A 17478-nucleotide genomic window follows, 5' to 3' on the forward strand; every position below is an offset into this window, starting at 1 on the left:
GGTCGCGGGTTTGCAGTGATGGAGGCTTGATGACAGGATGATTATGTACAGATATATAAACACAGACTGCGAGTGGCAGCAGCAGCACAGTCGCAAAATATTTGTAATTAAGAACATAGTTCATAGGAGAGCTGACAAACAAAAAGCAAGAAAAAAATTTAAAATATGGACCAAAAAGAAGTGGAGTTCCCCAGATACTATTTATTTATTTAATATGGTTCATATATATATATATATATATATATATATATATATATATATATATATATATATATATATATATAATAGTTTTAAATAACTTTATTTGATATACCATGGATGGATATCTTCCATGTGCCTTAATAACCATAAACAAAAAGTGTATGGCTAATGTATGGCATGTGTGTATGGCACATACATGAATAACAGGAACCAGTATACTGGGTCTACAATGTCCACTTTTAGATTCAATGGTTTTAATGTTGCAGCTATAGGATTAAATTCACATCTTTTCAAATGCAATCTGGATTTATTGTATTTCATTCTTGTTTGTCCTGATTAAATCATTCCAGTTAAAGCTAATAAAAAAAAAATTAAGGGGTTCACAACCTTGTGGAAAGTAGAAAATCAAATAATACTTCTACCATTTTCTACCTTTTTCTGGTTTATAAGTGTGTGCATTTTATAACACTCTATTTAAGCTAAGCTAAGCTAAGCTAAGCTCTAGTTAAGCTAAGATAGCTAGCTTGTTGATAACATATTTTAGCTTTTTTTATTTGTTTTTGTTTGTTATGGGTGGGAGTGGGGGACAAAACAAAAGCTAATTTTTGTAATTTGCCAATCTCATCTGTTTAAAATTCTTCTGAACTGTTTGCTGCTAGCCTGTCTCATTAGCTAGCTTGGCTCTTTACCTAGCAGCATACTAGATGTGTTGATTTTGATTTTAGATTAGATAGATTAGATAAAACTTTATTAATCCCTCTGCTGGGTTCCTCCGGGAAATTCAGTGATGTTAAGGTTATGTACAATTTTTTGAGTTATTGTATGGTGAAAACAAAACTGCCATAACTGTAAGTGTGCACAGCAAACATAGCTAACGTGACATAATACAACAGATAATTCAAAAGTAAAAAAAAATTCACTTTAAATTTATGGAGAAAGAATCTAATTTAGGCTTGTAAAATCTAATGAGTCTGAATCTGGTTGAAAAGGCCATGTTGACTCATTCTGTGGACCAAATTGTTAAAAGATCTTTGTTTAGCTTTAGGGGTCAGCAGTGCTTTACCCAGGATGACAGTTGATGCTAACTTTGAGAGCAGTGGCTCAGATTGTCATGTGGCACACATTTAGGTTAGGCTGTGACCAAACCGTCACCGGATAAGAGAAATGGGTAAATACAATATTTGTGTATGAGTGTGCATCTGAATCAGTGCCAACAGGGGAAGCTGCAGGGCTGGGGGGATGGGGTGTCCCAGAAATTGGCAATTGCCCCCCTCCTCTCCATCCACATGGTTAGTGTCAGACGAGAAAGGGAGCAGAGAAAGGGATGGAGAGATGCCAGCGTGTCTTCCCCCTTGGCACCCAGATGATCCTCGTGGTCTGCATGCTGCACCCCTCTTTGTGCAGATCCACTTTAAACACTATCAGCTGAAAACAGATCCTGGATTAATGCAGCTTTAGTGCGTGCACGTTCCCTGTATAGTGCATAAGAGCAACGACTCCACTACATGCTCTTCACTGTGTGCGTCTAGACTGGAGTTTCCCTCCACTTTCCCCGGAGGCTGAGCTGATTAACAGTTACAGGGAACAACACAACGCATGATAATGTGAATTATAATGGACCAATGGAGTTGGCCTTTGGACCCGTGCTCCATATGAGGACAGTGGCACAGTAATGGTGTGTGTGCGCCCTGCAGGGACAGGCCAGACAAAGACAAAGCCATGCCAGGCTAATCTAAGTGGAAAGAACATGCAAGGCCTTAAGGGTCTGTATAGATTCCCAACATGGTCTATAAACACAGACTATTATGAGGATATTAGTTTATTTTGAACTGCAAATATTCTCAGGCCTGCCACTGTACACAAATTAAGGCAGTGAGGTTATTTCTTGGCTTTAGCTTTCATAATGTTAAGCTTAAAAAATCAACAGCAGCTTTAAAAACACTGTATTTTTCTGTTTCCTGAAAAACAGATATTTCACATGTTATGTCAGTGTGGTCAGAGTGTTTGGTTTTGGCAGCAGCCAAAGCAGTTATTGGCCCTTTTCGGTCTTCACTCGTCTCCTTTCAGTGGCCAGCTGTCTACTCTCTGTGCCCAACACACTGGGCAGAAATATACAGTGCAGTGAACTGGAAGTGACCACACACCCTGATTATGAGATTAGAGGTGAAGAGGTCAGGCTGTTTTCTCTGGATTCTTCTTTGTGTCTCCGGTCCAAACACGCTCGCGTAAAACGAAACAGACGGAGAGAGACGGAGTTTGTCTCCTTTCACTTCGTCTGTCACTCGGCAAATTGGACTCTGGTTTGGTGTGCGGTGTCCAACCGGAAGGAGCTGTAAAACATGGAGCTGACAGCTGAAGGATACTAATGAGATTCTCTTATTCTCAAACTCCTCACCGCTCTCTTTTCCCCCTTTTCTTTAAATGCTGCATAGAGATTAAAACCAAAGACTGTGGAAGATTCAAACCCTGGTTTCATTTTCTTACCCTTGATGTTTCGGGAGTTTGCAACTATGAAGACCTATAAGTGTTGTTTTTTTTCTAACAGAAGTATTATCCATCTAAGCTTTAATCGTGTTAAAATGTATATACTTTGGTTTAAAATGTAAATGCAGAGATATAACAGTAACCAGGACTCCTCTGAGGGTTATTTTTCCATCCCAGACACTTCACACTCTGTCCAGAACTTATGTGAATTTCTCCCGTCTGGCAGGCGCTAAAGAGCTCTGAAACAGGCTGACACAAGAAATGCTTCTTCCCACAGGACATCACACTCATAAACAGTTCAGTGTGTGAACATGTCCCAGGGTTATTATAGTTTCGTCTCTTTGTTTTATATTAGATTTTACTTCATTTTTAATTTTCAGTTTAGTTTCACTTCAGTTTGTATTAGTTTTACTTTTAGTCGTTCTAATCATCATAGTAATTTGTGGAAAAGTAAGTGGTACTAAAAGGAAACAGCTGGAGAAACAATTTGCAACTAATCAGGTTAACTGACAACAGGTGAGTAACATGAGTAAAGATGGGCAAAGTTCACAAATCTGCAAAAAAATAAATAAAAAAATAAAATTTGTGTCAAAGATCGTAAAAAAATAATGTGCTTCAACCTTAAATTGCAGAGACTTTGAATACCTCGTCAACTGCAGTAAATAACATCATCAAAATAATGTGGAGAAATCTCTGTGCGCAGGGACAGAGGACGCTACACTTCGTGGTAAACGTGGCCCAGTAGAAACTTTATAAAGACTTGTTTCTGCCATCAAAAGAAAAATGATATGAATATAAAATGGTAAGTGTTCTCAGTTTAAACATGTCGCATGTTTCCTGCGTTCTAATGTGAATAAAATAAGTTTATGGGTTTTTAAATTATATTGTTTTTATTTACATTTTATTACATCAAACCAACTTTTCTAGAGATGTGAAGCAAAATGACAAACTGACAGAAACTACAGCGATTTCCTGTATATTGTAATCTTTCTAGCTCGTGTAAGCAATAGTGTTTATTTTTTATTTATGTATTTTTACATGTGGCTTGATAATTTGATTTATCCTGTTTAGTGTTTGTAAAATATGCATAATTTAGTGTTTTTGTCCTCGTGACGTGTACACACGGAGCACTTGTTTGCCATGCTGCTGTCTGGTAATATTTTAGTTAAGTAGTTAAATTTTTAATAATTTAAACTTTGAAAGTGAGCAAAAAGTCTTATCTTTTATTTAAGTTTGTATGCCTGGATGTTGGCCCCATTCCATTCCTACACATTTTTACTGTTTGCATGAAAAATGTGACAGTAAAATGCATGCTCTGTAAACTCGGCACACTAGAGTTTGAGTTATGATTATTTCAAATGATCCATTTCAGTAATAAGAGGAATACTTAGTGAAATTCTGTATGGTGCTTAAAAATTTGTCTCTTATTTGCCTTGTTGTTGTTATAAATACTAATAACAAGAAAGAGGAAAGATTAAAGACAAGTCGGATTTTTGTAAATGATGAATGAAAGTGAAGCGCAGAAGATGAAGGACTATGTTAACACATCCATCTGACAGCAGTAGAATTAGCTGCAGGTGCTGAGTGGAAGCTCCTGTTCCTGTGTGAAGACAAAGGTGTCCCAGAGCTTGCATTTAAACCCTTATAAACGAGGCACTACTGCAGCTCCAAGTGGGCATCCACACGGAGTTACACTAGTTACTGAATGGGAGGGTGCCGGGACAATGGGAATTAGGTCATTGTGACAGCACACTTGACCAATGTTCAGCAGTAAGGCTGGAACCTGTAACATTATAACGATGCAGTCTTCTTCCAAATAGCTCTGGCTCCATCTAGTGGAGATGTCAGGGAATTGTATTTTAGGTCTCTAGGTTAGATCTTCAGCTCAGGTCCAAAACACCACATTATTTGTCAAACACTGTGTTAAAATTGAAAATCTGCACTTTATATTTTAATTGTCTGAATTAAAATAGTTAGATATTCAACTATTTACTTATGTGTTTATTGCCTGTGGACCCAACTAGGTCGGGAAATACTGAGATTAGATTTCAACATGAGGACACAGAAAAACTTAGGTTTTTTTGTCTGTGAAGGTTCTCGGTCATCCAGGTCATCGTAGTGTAAGGAGCTTGGAAAGAAAAGTTCCAAGCTCCTTAGGCATTTTTTAAATTCCTGTTCTCCATCTAGCATGGTCATCAGAGCTAAAACTCTAATTAGACAAAATCTAACTCAAAGCCATTCAACAAGCTATCAACACATTACTAAGAAGCTCATTCGTCTCTATCCATCTTGCAGCCACTGTGGCGCTGTCGTCTTCCTTACAGGAAGAAAAAAAGCAATAAATAAATAAACAAACTTTACCAACCACAGAAACTTTACTCAGGAAAAAAATCTCAGTAAAAATCCAGGTTTATTACAACTTTTAAATATAAGGGCCGTGTACACTGTGTGTGATCTGTTCAGCTCATTTCACACAAGAAAATTTAAAAAAAAAAAGCACAATAAACAGTTCATTAAGGAACTGAGTTAAACTGATACCCACACACAAAAACCCCAAATGGCACAAAGTAACAAATACACAACCAATAATAACAATATTGTCCTCTTTCACTGGCAAAATGAAAATACTGGAAAAGAAAATCCTCGATTTCTGAAATTTGTAGTCTCTGTCCAAAACAGCAGGGATGGAAAAAAAGAGAACTCCAACAAAACGGAGAAGAGAAGAAAAAGAAGAATCAATATCTGTATTTTGTAGAGTAATCCTTGGGAGACACTACCAGACCTCGGCCTTTTCTTGCTCCTCGATACACAGTTTCAATAATGTCTATCATCTCCTGCTTGTCCTCCATTGTCCAGTTGATCTTGTTGTTGTTACCGGTGCCCAAATCAATCATGATGTGTTTGTTCCTGAAAATGAGATGAAATGAAGTTTGATGTTAAGTTCCTTTAAATCACATTTAAATACCAAAAACTGGGTTTCTATCTGTGTTCTAATCTGGAAAACAGATTAAAACTAAAAATTGAAGTTTTTTTTTTCCTTTTGAAATTTCAGTGACATAATGGGAATTATTTCAAGTGTTCTTCTTTTAATTTTTATAATTATGGTCTTCAGTCAAAAACAAATAACTGTCCATCTGTCTAGTTTGATACAGCCAATCACACTCATGAGGAAGACTGCTGATAGATGATGCTCCTGATGATGATCAGAGCATAAACTATAGGAATACAACCAGCTGGCAGCCAGGTGAGTCGACTTGCCTTCAGCTTTTGACAAAGACTCATTCAAACTGATGGCAACATGCTGGCAACCTGTCTGCATTTACAAATTAGACAGCATGTATTTACAAACATACGGCAATCTCTCAGAGTGTGACTGCTCATTCAAGTCGAACAGCAACTGTTTGCATAAAGGTTGCCTCCCATCAGGTACCTTGTGTAATCGCCTTACAATCAAAAAGTGATTGCTTGTATGTTAACTTCTTTATTAAAATATCAGTATCTGGTGTTTTCCCCCACGCACCCTCATACCTTTCTAGTAGAGTCTTCTGGTCTGTTTATTTAATGTGTTGTGAGTTTGATGTGAAGCAGAGTCCAGAAGAGCACAGCTGAGCACTTTTAGTGTTGAAAGAACTGGATTGTACACTTCATTTATGTAAGGATAATGACTGCACTCACTTGTCAAGAAAAAAAAGATTTTGCAGTTTTGTTAATCTGATTAGCTTTAATAATTAATAACCCGAGTGCCTTCAACAATGCCTGTCTACTAAATAACAACAACAGTGACAGAATGCAGGGCTGACACTGACAGCCTCACCTGAAGAAGAACATGACAGTGCAGGGGTCGTACAACTCGTACATCTTGTTGAAATCTGGTACTTCTGTGATGTCCACCAGGTAAATGACTGCAAAATTCTTAACCTGTCAAGGCACAGATATAAAAACCATGAGTTCAGAAAAACAAAGTAAATACACACACAAAAAAAAATGAAGAAAAGTGTTGCTCTTAGCAAAACGTTTTCCTGGACATCAAGTCAATTTTATCTTTTAAAAATTACACAAGGCCAGGTTTCTTTTTAACAGTTCTGGGTAGCAAGGTTACATCTAGAAAATCATCAACAAATTGCTACCTCAGAGCCAAATCCTCTAGCAAAAGCCTTGGTTGTACAATCAGCAATAATCTTCCATGACCAGTCAATGTAGGCCCCTTTAAGAGGCATTAGAAAGTCTCAAAGAAAAAAATCTGGGTGGGTTTAAATAAATAAATAAATACTAAACAGGGGCGTCGGTTTAGCTCCGTTGGTGAGCAGGCCTGTGGCCAGATAGCAGCAGGCCTGGGTTCCAGTCTGACCTGTGGCCCTTTGCTGCATGTCCACTTTCCTGTCTATCTATGCTGTCTCTATCCATTAAAGGCTAAAAGGCCAAAAAAAAAAACCCAAAAAAACAAACCCAAAACAAAACTAAATTGAATCTATGGGAGAATTCAGCAATATTGAATCAAATTGCACTGACACTACAGTTATCATAGAGAAAATGTAGCTAAGTGCACTTTTTTCCCCTCTTCTTGACTTGTTGTATCCATAACACTGCTCTCAAGGAGTGACCCAGAAACATGGGTGAAGTTGGCTCTCTGAACTAATTAATAAAGTCACACTGTCTTTTATGGCTACTTTTCCCTCTGGGTTTTGAGTTTACAAGTGAAACAATAAAAACTGTTGCCACACTGACTAACATATATCAGCAAATTACTGGAGGTAACATGCTGAAACTCAAAGACTTGGGAAAAACCTGAACCATGAAAACAAACAAAATTACCAAAACAAAGACGACTCAGGAGAGGGAGGGGGGTGAGTGCCAGCATTACATTTGTATAAGTTATAGGCTCTACAAAATTTCACCTCTTAAGTTGAAATTAACAGTAAGAGAAAGACTTGCATTTAGAATGATTATTTGCAGAATAAGACCCCACCAAAGATGCTGAGCATATATTTTCAATTTGTAAGCGTTTAAGTCTTATTTAAATGTTACAATAAATTGTAAAATAGTCCACGTATTGACCTTAAAGTATATTGAATTTTATCAGCTTAACACTCCACAAATAGCGCCCTCTACAGGAGTTCAGATAAGAAACATAAGCTAGCAAACAGTCGCCGTTTATAAACTACTCAGACCTTTTCCGCGATGCTGTAAAGAACTTCGTCCATCTTCATACATGTCGGGTCCCAATCGTGTCCGAAGCGGATAACCAGGACTCGGTCCTCCTCAGACAAGATGGCTTGGTCGACCTGCCAGCCGTTGTGGAGATGTGGTAGCATGTACGACATGTTGATCCAAAGTTGTTGATTCCTAAGCTGCAAATAAATACGTTTCATTACAACAGTAGCAAATGTGTAAATTACATTATAAATTACATCCAATAAAACCTCTGCGTTTGTTTGTGTTAGTCATAATAAGCAGTAAGCCTGCTGCTAACGGGGCAGTCTAGGTTGAGGTTAGCAAGAAAAAATCTGGAAGGAGAAATAGTGAGCCCTGCAGGAAAATAAGTGAACAAAATTCGGAAACACTTACCTAAAAATGTAAATAAATCCGTGTTATTAGGCCACGTATGTGGTAAAAACGCAATTCGCAACTCTAAGAAAGAGAAACTGTTGAATAATACAGCCGCTGTGTACTTTGTCGCAAAAGGTTCGTTTCTAGGCGCGTGGCGTCATCAATTCAGCGCCAGACGTGTTTACGTCACGTCCGTGTGTACGTTTTAGTCAGATGCAGCCAGATTTTAAGTTTTTCCTTAGTGAATTATACTGTAAGACGTCCTGACCCTATGCAATCTACTTTAGGTAACCTCTGATTTTCATTTATGAGACTTCCAAAATCAGATTTCAGGAAAACACGGCATCCTTTCCAGCTGCAACATGGAAGGATTTTCTTAATATTAACTGGAAGCAGGGGCATTTCCGGGATTCTTTTTTTAATGGGGTGGCACAGGGGGTTGGTGGGGTGTGGGAGTCATATGAATTCAGAAAATCCAATCCGAAACAACTTGTCACTTGTCACTTGTTTCTTTTCAGGTAATTTTAGGGTTTCCACACCTGCCAAACCTCGATGTAGCCCTATAGTCGTTTTTCTATTTAGGTGTGGAGGCAAAGTCACCCATCTACAAATTAGACAACAGCAAATACAGCCACATTTTTTACTGCCTTTGTTTAGATTTTTTTAAAAAATAATAATAATATAACATGAGTTTTAATTAGTTGTCAAAAATACAAAGAGCTACTTTTTATTTTTGTTTAGACTACCTTTCAGAGCCTGTACTTTTTTTTAAACTTTTGAGTAAGGACATTGAATGAGTATGTTAATATTTACTAGAGCATTTTTAAATACAACTATCTGTATTTCTACTTAAGTGATGAATGTGTGTGAAGAAGAGGAGCAAACAAATTTCAGGTAAGACAGAGCCACCCCTATAGCCCCGCCCCATCTGGAAGAACTTTTGGTCTTTACCAGTGATTGTAGAAGACAGGTTTATACTGTGGTTACACTGAAAAACATTACACAGTTACAGGTCCCTGCACAAAAGTACTTTCAGACAAATAAGGTTCAGATGAGCTTCATTTAAGGTGATTTACCCAGTGAAACATTTCTATAAAGTTTTGAGAATGACATAGACAAAGTACTGTGGGCTAATTACTGAAACTTGGTCCCATCTATTTTGGTCTTATCTTGATATCTTGATTTATGCTCAATCATCCGGGTAAGTAAATCCCAAAGGCTGATTCTGTGTATCTGGATGTAGCGTTTTCAGTGGGAGAAACATTTCATCACTCATCCAAGTGACTTCCTCAATCTCATCTGACTGCAGGATTCCCCAATCTTATAAACAGTTTATTGTATAATGACTGAAACTAGCACCACTGAAGGGACAATGGGTGGGAGGTCAGTTCCTTGATCATTAATATGCAAATTCTCATGACCATTGATCGACAACTACTGATCAAAGACCACTGATCAATGGCCAGTGGTCTTTGAGTAGAGAGTTGATAGAGAGCTGAGCTGAAACTGAAGAAGTCACTTGGATGAGTGACGAAATGTTTCTCCCACTGAAAACTCTACGTCCAGATGAACAGAATCAACCTTTGGGATCTATTTTGGTCCTTTCATTTTACACATGGGCTGTGAAAAGGTGTTTATGTTTCATAGTTAGTAACATTTTATTAGATTAAATTTTTTTTATTATAGTAACATTACATTTGGTTACTGTTTAATGTGACTAAGGCACAGCTGAATTTTATCTACTTTATTACATCATATCAAATGCTCCTCCTTGAAAATGTATCCAAAAGTTGATTGTAACACAACTATAAACCATTAACTCACTGAATGTGTTTGATTGAACTTAGATAGATAGATAGATAGTAAACTACTATCATCAGGAAGTATTGTCATATTTTAATTTGTTGTCCTTTGCCAGAGGACAGTTTCCCTCATATGAAAATACCTTCTCTGGCACGCATACATTTCATTACCAAACACTCTGTAACCAATGAAAAGATTGCAAGTCCTCAGACAAACAAATAACTCCAGGCTCTTCATGCCTCTGCTCACTGACTTCTAAACAGGTATCACACATCATCCCATTTTTGTAGCTGCTAGCTTTAGTACTTACTGTCAAAAGTAACGGTGCCATTAAGATTTTAATTTTTCTCGACAATTAAAACAACAAAATAATGTTTGCGGGATAAACTGCAGATGTTATGTAATACCTTTGCGTGATTGTAAGTAAGTACAGCTGTCGGTTGGAAAGAATGCAAACTTCACACTTTATATGACTTTTTAATTGGAGGACGAGTGTAAAGACACAAATGTACATTAACAGTTCTCATGCAGGAAAAAGACACAAAGACAAAACATTTATTGTTGTGCAACTCATCACAGTACAAACAGAAAGAACATTGACCGAAAAGGTTCAAAGGTTATAGAAAAACTTTCCAGTCTATCACATAGCAGCATATTATGGCACTCTTTTAGAGAGAGAGAGAGAGAGAGAGGGAGAGAATGAATCACCATTAGATATGTTACAACCCAACTTAAAAAAAACAAACAAACCCAAAAACCCACAACTAAACTACGCAATCACAGTAATGTGGTTCTAAATGGCCGAGTGGTAATCGTCCAACTATTTCACGTTAGACTGCTTGGTCTATGACACATGATTGTTTACCAAACAATATCAACAGCCTATTTTGCAATAACATTGAAATGTGCTTCCTTACGTCAACACTGCAATCATCCCTTAAAGCTGATAAAGACATTTTTTTTCTCCCCAGTCCCTGTGGCTGCTTTTCATATTGCACAACATCAGCCTTCTCATCGTCTCTCTCCACAGTCTGTTGGCCTCAGTCCCTCCTGAAGAGAGATGTCGGTCTTAGAAGTCCTCTCCTATAAAAACCACGCCCAGCTCAACAAAAAAAACAAAAACACAGCCCAGCTCATATTCCAGGTTGCATGAATCTTCTTTAGGCCAGTAGGTGACACGAGGGATGTCACATATTTTGAAATGACCTCACCGGTGCGGCTCCTTGAACATTTCACTTCACCTAAGGAGGCATATCCAAAGTCCATGAGGCAATGTGAAAACTCTGCACACAATAATGTCTTATAATCCCTGAGGAGCGCTGATGCGTGACTGGAAAAGACAGTGTTGGGATGAGGTCAGGGCACACAGTCGATCCCAGTGATGTACTGTGGTAGTGGACATTTGCAGCTCCTAGTCGCTGGGATGTTCCGGGCAGGAGCGATTCACCTCAAACCACGCGTCTATACACCTGCAACAGTAACAAGGAGGCTTGATTCAAACGGAGTTGGAAACATATTTAGTGTTTGTGAACACAACAAATGGAACCAGCTCGAAGTGAAAAATAAAAAAAAACAAAATATTTTTATTTATATTTTAATTTGTATATTTTTTAAGTTAAAAATGGAAAATAAAATATTATCACAACAATTATGAAGAATTTATTCACTTATGCAAATGTGCTTGTGTAGCGTTTTGTTCCTCTCACTGATTATTATTATTTATTTTTTTTAGGATCTATATGGAAAAGCTGTAATTCTTGTTCTTAGAACCAATGAGGTTAATGTAAATATTATGCTTGTTTCAACTCCACATTTTTATTCTGGGACTCCTCTAGTGTATCTTGGCATTGCTCCCAGTCAAAACACTTGACTTTATCTCAGATTGTTATGCGGCCCCTTAGTCCAGCCTCTGCATGGAACAGCTCATGCTATCCCCAGGCTTCCTTCAGGCCCCACTTCACTGAAAGTTTTCCCGATTGGTCACCTTCTGAAAGCCTGCAGAGGGGACAGCACCCAGTCGCTGTTGGCACTGTTTATTCCTCTCGCTGGCTTAAAGGTTCCTAAACAAAACTGTAGCACTACTAACTAAATTCCCATTCCTGATTGGGAATGGGGCTTTCTCACGACCTTCTGTACACGTTTGAGCCCAGATCTGATCTGAGCACCTGCACCAACAAAGGGAACAGCAGGATCTCTCTGTACATATTACAGCCTTTACATGCTAACTGTGGGACATACATAGCTCTACAGCTGATGATAGGTGTCCATCTAAGAAAAGTGCTAACATGCAGATTAAAAAGAAAAGAGCCTGTTGTTAGGAAATGTCAATATGAAATAGTGAAAACATCTGTATAGTGTTTCCTTGTAACATCTGCTTTTTGACTGCTTTAATGCATTAAATGCTTATAAAACCACCAAAGCAGACTGATCAGTGAGGGATATTCTGCTAAGGTTGGTGGCAAGTTAGCATCATTTTGTTCGAAAAGTGAAAAACAGCTAGCCTGGTTTTAGTCCAACCTAACAAAAGAACACACACAATGCACACCAAAACAACCGCACTGAGACCCGTGGAGGTCCACCTCCAAACAAACTCCACAGCGGTTAGTTTATGGTGTGAACGTAATCCCAGCAAACTACAAGGTGTATGCTGCAAGTTTGAGCTAAATGCTTTCTTGTAGCCAGGTAGGTTTTGCATTCTGGGATGCTGCAAGGTACCATAAATGTCCAAAATACACAAATGCAGGGTTTGGGTTAGCAACTAGCTGTGAAATTAATGTAAATTCTTCATGTTATCCACAAGACCACAACACAGCGCCTTCTTCCAGTATTTATTATTCTTGCTCCAGACCTTCTTGTTGTGACGTATTTTAGTTCAGAGTTTGCTTTGAGTTTTTCTTTGTGAAAACAAACCAAACCACAGGAAAAAGCTACAAATTTCCAAACTTATCAACTGATTTGGATCAGATCGAACGAACTATAGGTGCAGGAACGCACCTTACATATCACCAGACTAGCTGCAAGTGATAGTTTCATAATTTTATGATTTCTGCAATAAAGCTAAGAATGCTTTCCATTTACAGGATCTTTTTCTTTTAATCTGACAGGTTCAAACTTGTCGGTGCTATATAATCAAATAGACCAGGTAATGGTAAAAGCTAGAAAGAAAGAAAAATTAAGATTACACGATCTTAGCTTAAAGATTAGGAGCAGGGTGAAATTGCTAGACTGGCTGCTAGCCACTATTACGTAACTACTTATGTCTTAGTTTTTTGAAAATGCATAGACAATAAGAGGTGCAGTATTTTACAGGATGCAGTAAAGTTTCACAGCCTGTTTTTAAACTGCTTTCTGTATTTTTTTTCTAAGCTGGCTTTACATTAATGTAGTCTATAGGTTTAAACATGAGTGCTTTATTATCTTCCCATCTAACAACAACAACAAATGGCCTTTTGAGCATTAATTGGTATGTTTATTTATGTTGTGCATATACGTACTACAGGTTTTAAATTAACTGTATGCATTAGTCAAAGTATTTCCAGCTGATTCTGTTTATCTGTGTGTGTTTGTGCACATTAGCTACCCTTTATGGTAGATGCAGAGGCAAGGCAGTCTGGCAATGGTGTCTCCTTGCTCCAGCTCGTCTAAACAGATGGCACATTCCCCAGAGTCTCTGGACAGGATGTCCTCTGAGAAAGACAATACAAACACAGACCAAATGAGCAAAAAGCTGCCTCGCACACCAAACCTTGTATCTTCACTTCACCGAATCCCGCACAACTATCTGTTTAACCTTTGATACCAGAATACCTGCTATCATCTGTGCGGAAATGTGCTGCTGATTGGGCTGAATGTAATTTCACTTTTTATTCTCCAGTTCCTCTGTATGAAAATGTGAAGGTGTAGTTTAATAATGGAGGAGAAAACTAAACACCAGTACATTACAGCTTTTTGCACCAATAAATTGCTACTTACACAGTAATGACAATAATTATATTTCAGTAGTTTCTAACGTCAGAATTAAAAATGACAAAAAAAAATAACGATAAACAAGATAAAGCTTAGACATCACATGATGATTAAATTTCTAAAATTGAAAAATATTTTGACATTTATTCGAGGAAAATTGATATTTTGATTCTAGCTATTTGTCGATCTATCATTAGGATTATCTCAGCATTTATAATTGTTGCAAAATGAAACTGAAAAAAAAAGACAACGTGGGAGAAACACCCTTCAACCATGTTACAAATGTTGGCATGGCATAGGTTGTCCACCAGGGGGCACTCTAATACTTGAAACGGGACAATCATCCAAGAGGCGTTCGGCAAGGGAAAACAAGTAATTGGCAACTTGTAAAAATAAAGCAAGATTATTTTTAAATTGCATTGTCATTTTGTCTTTATAAGAACTCAAAACAAAAGAAACAACAAATATTATGGAAATCTTTTTGTGTGCCTATTTATCGGGATTTTAAATCACCAAATATCGGCATTGGTCTGACAGTCTTATCAGTCAGGCTCTAGCGCTTATATTTTTTAAGTATAAAAAGATTTCTTTTAAAAAGGTAAAAACAGGGGCACTGGTTTAGCTCAGTGGGCGATTAGGCGACCATACGCTGTATGGTTTCCACCGTAAATATCAGTTAGCTGTAACCACAGAAGCCAGGGCCGTTACAGTAACCTTTAGAACAGCTGTACATCAGTGCAGCAGGTTGAGACCTTAAACGACTACAGCATTTTATTACAATGTAGAATTGCTACATTACTTAAGGACACAATTTTAATGATCTTGCTTTGTCACGTGCAGTTTCATTTAATAATTAGCAGTGGGCAACAAAATAAATCAATAAAATAACAGTCTCAAAGACGTTCAGAATCTCCCCCTCAGTCTTACTGTTGTAGGTGAGCCGCGTCTTGCTGAAACACATGAGCAGGTGCTTCTCGATTTCATCCGACGCCATGAACTTGGAGCAAACGGGACAGTGGAAGCCTGGAGGGGAAAAAACGCAAAGAGAAAACATTAAGGGACCCTGATGTGGCAGTGCACCGCTGATAACCTCATATTGATATGTACACATGGCAGGACGTGGGACTGTTGGCTTTTGCTTAATCTTGTGACCTACGGGACCTTTTGACCGCACGAACTCAAATCTCCCATAAACTAACAATCTGCTTACCTCACACAGTTTGCAGATGTCACTGCAGCGCTGCAAACTTACTGCAAGCGCACACTTAACACAGATTTGATGTTTACTGCAAAAGCATCTATAAAACATGCGATTGGCCGATCGCTTGCTTCCTTCTGACCCCCTGTATCTGCACAGCTGTACAAAGATTAATAGGCCAAGAACCGCTCGACGTTAGATAAGCTCACCTCCAGGCCTGAGATAAAGTCTCAGACCTGCAGAGTTCCAGTCATGTGGTTCTCTTGAGTGAAGATTATTGATGGTGTGATTAATGATTACATTTCCTCATCGGGGGAATTATATGCCGGTAAGGAAAAAGGAAGAGAAGAGGGCAGGAACACAGCGATCATGTCACAACTTTTTAGGCCTCTAACAAAAAACCTAGAAAACTCAATTCAACCTGTGCTTAAACAGCCTTTGAGCTGTCAGCAACACTGGTGTTTAAAGGCTCTCTGAATGTTGTTATGTTAGTTTGACTCCCGCTTTTGTTGCAGGTTGGGCCCAGTGAGACACCCCTTCAGTTGAGAAACAGCAAGACCTGCGGATTCAGGAAGTTTGTTGTGTATGTGTGCAAGTGTGTGTTTCTGTCAGGCAATATGTAACCAGCAGGAAGCTCTTATCTGCTGACCTACATAGTGCACTACTCTTCCCTCTCATAGCCATAGTGACAAAACAGGCTGGTGTTGCAAAACAAAGAAGCAGTAGAAGAAGAAAGAGCCCCCCCCACCAAAAAAAGGGAAAAAAAAGAAAGCGTGGTGCAGCGGAGCCACCTGTGGCTGGAATAAAAGTGCAGAAGTGCAAAACAAAGGGCTCAGTCATCAGACGGCCTTAACCATATGCCAGGTATCGCATGTCGAATGGAAAAATAATAAGTAACTCTGACACCAAAATTACACATACAACTTTGGAGATGAAACTGAGAAATAATGATAGGGTACCTTACATTAAATAGAAATTTAAGTCATAATAACGTAGTTCGGATATGCAGTGTGGGCAGTTGTGTGCTGCAGGATTTTAAATGTTAATTAGAATCGGTGGTAATATCAGAGAAGGCGAAATGCACTGCATAAAACGATATTAAAGCTGTACTGACACTGCGGAAGTGCACCTCGAGTACAAAGAGGAAATCGGTGCATTAAAAATCTAAGTGTGCACTGAGCAATAATGGGCCTGGGCTCTCCAGGTGTACTTTTATAAATTTGCGCCTTACCCCCGAGCAGGCGTGAGGACAGTTCAGCCGGCAGGGACCCTATAAGCAGCCTGTGTCCCTCTGGGGGCAGCTGGCCCTCATCGTCACCATCTGTGCCGTCGAGGCTCTGGTTGCCGCCGGCCGGTATGTTGAGCCCAGAATTTGTTGGCCCTCCACTCGTGAACCGGATTCTTGGGCCATCGGGTCCATTTGTGTACCTGAACCCCGCAAACCTTTCTCCTCTGCTGGAATTTCCAGATGGAAGATCGGAGCTGGAATAAGCTCGAGTTCTGCTGTCAAACACAGGGCTGCTCTGCTTGGCCCCCATATTGCCGCAGGTTTTAGGGGTTTTGTTTGTCAGTGCGTTTTTCTTTCTTAAAGAAGTTTTTTTTAGCCACGACACATGATCACAGCGAGCCCCGGAGAGTCGAAAACAACAAAGGAAATGCAGCCAAACAAGTATGCAGCGATACAGCCGAGGTTATTCAACATGTCAAAGTTTCACAGTGCGCACTGTGCGTAAAGTGCGCACTCACTGACGCAAAACTTCCTTTCCAAAGGTTCTTTTTTTCTTTTTCTTCTTCGTTTCAAAGTCCTTCCCCTTTGTTCCAACAACAGATGTATTTAAAAAAAAAAAGAGAGAGAAAATCTCTTAAATAACAAGGTTTGTGTTTCTCCGCTTTAGCCGAGAACACACGCACAAGTGTTGACCCCAAAGCCCGTCTGGTTTCAAGTTTGTTTTTGTGTTCAACTGTGGTGTCTGGAAAGAAAAATATAAGCAGGGATTGCCCTCCTCTTCCGGTAAGCCAACGCTGTCAGCCGTAATCAACTCCACCGAATACAGTACGTTTTCTTTCAAAGTAAAAGCATCCAATTGTTCAATTTGACAGATAGTGATTCCTTTTATTATTTACTCTATGAAGGTTGTACACAAGTTGTGTCCCACGCTTTGCAGCAGTTTAATTTATTACATGAAGTTGAGTGACTTTGCTGCTGCAAAGCGTGGGACACAACTGACCGAATAAGAAGTACAGTACCTGCCGTCAAAGGGGGAATTACCAGGATTGTA

The 17478-nt window shown here is 38.8% G+C and overlaps 2 protein-coding genes across 2 annotated transcripts; both read right to left on the reverse strand.

The window, feature by feature from the left end:
* Nucleotides 1–5082: 5082 nt before the first annotated feature.
* On the reverse strand, nt 5083–8398 carry txnl4a (thioredoxin-like 4A). The gene is made up of 4 exons (XM_006795209.2): nt 8251–8398; nt 7854–8033; nt 6500–6603; nt 5083–5592 (listed from the first exon to the last, which is right to left on the reverse strand). The coding sequence occupies exons 2-4, from the start codon at nt 8004–8006 to the stop codon at nt 5421–5423; spliced, it is 429 nt and encodes a 142-aa protein (XP_006795272.1). The 5' UTR covers nt 8007–8033; nt 8251–8398; the 3' UTR covers nt 5083–5420.
* A 2098-nt stretch (nt 8399–10496) lies between these two features.
* LOC102796884 (E3 ubiquitin-protein ligase znrf2-like) lies at nt 10497–17233 on the reverse strand. The gene is made up of 4 exons (XM_006795210.2): nt 16431–17233; nt 14929–15024; nt 13616–13721; nt 10497–11504 (listed from the first exon to the last, which is right to left on the reverse strand). The coding sequence occupies exons 1-4, from the start codon at nt 16735–16737 to the stop codon at nt 11447–11449; spliced, it is 567 nt and encodes a 188-aa protein (XP_006795273.1). The 5' UTR covers nt 16738–17233; the 3' UTR covers nt 10497–11446.
* Nucleotides 17234–17478: the final 245 nt, after the last annotated feature.

Source organism: Neolamprologus brichardi, chromosome 22, assembly GCF_056152115.1.
Source record: "Neolamprologus brichardi isolate AB-2024 chromosome 22, ASM5615211v1, whole genome shotgun sequence".
Taxonomy (NCBI): Eukaryota; Metazoa; Chordata; class Actinopteri; order Cichliformes; family Cichlidae; genus Neolamprologus; species Neolamprologus brichardi.

Bases quoted from the DNA above. Each gene is read 5' to 3' on its own strand.
- txnl4a (XM_006795209.2), bottom strand. From the start codon at position 8,006: ATGTCGTACATGCTACCACATCTCCACAACGGCTGGCAGGTCGACCAA. The intron at 6,604-7,853 runs GTCTGAGTAGTT...GTGCCTTGACAG, and splicing joins TTTACAGCATCGCGGAAAAG to GTTAAGAATTTTGCAGTCAT. The intron at 5,593-6,499 runs GTGAGGCTGTCA...TCTCATTTTCAG, and splicing joins ACTGTCATGTTCTTCTTCAG to GAACAAACACATCATGATTG.
- LOC102796884 (XM_006795210.2), bottom strand. From the start codon at position 16,737: ATGGGGGCCAAGCAGAGCAGCCCTGTGTTTGACAGCAGAACTCGAGCT. The intron at 13,722-14,928 runs GTAAGACTGAGG...TGTCTTTCTCAG, and splicing joins GACGCGGCTCACCTACAACA to AGGACATCCTGTCCAGAGAC. The intron at 11,505-13,615 runs GTAGCTAATGTG...TTACTGTTGCAG, and splicing joins CTCTGCATCTACCATAAAGG to GTGTATAGACGCGTGGTTTG.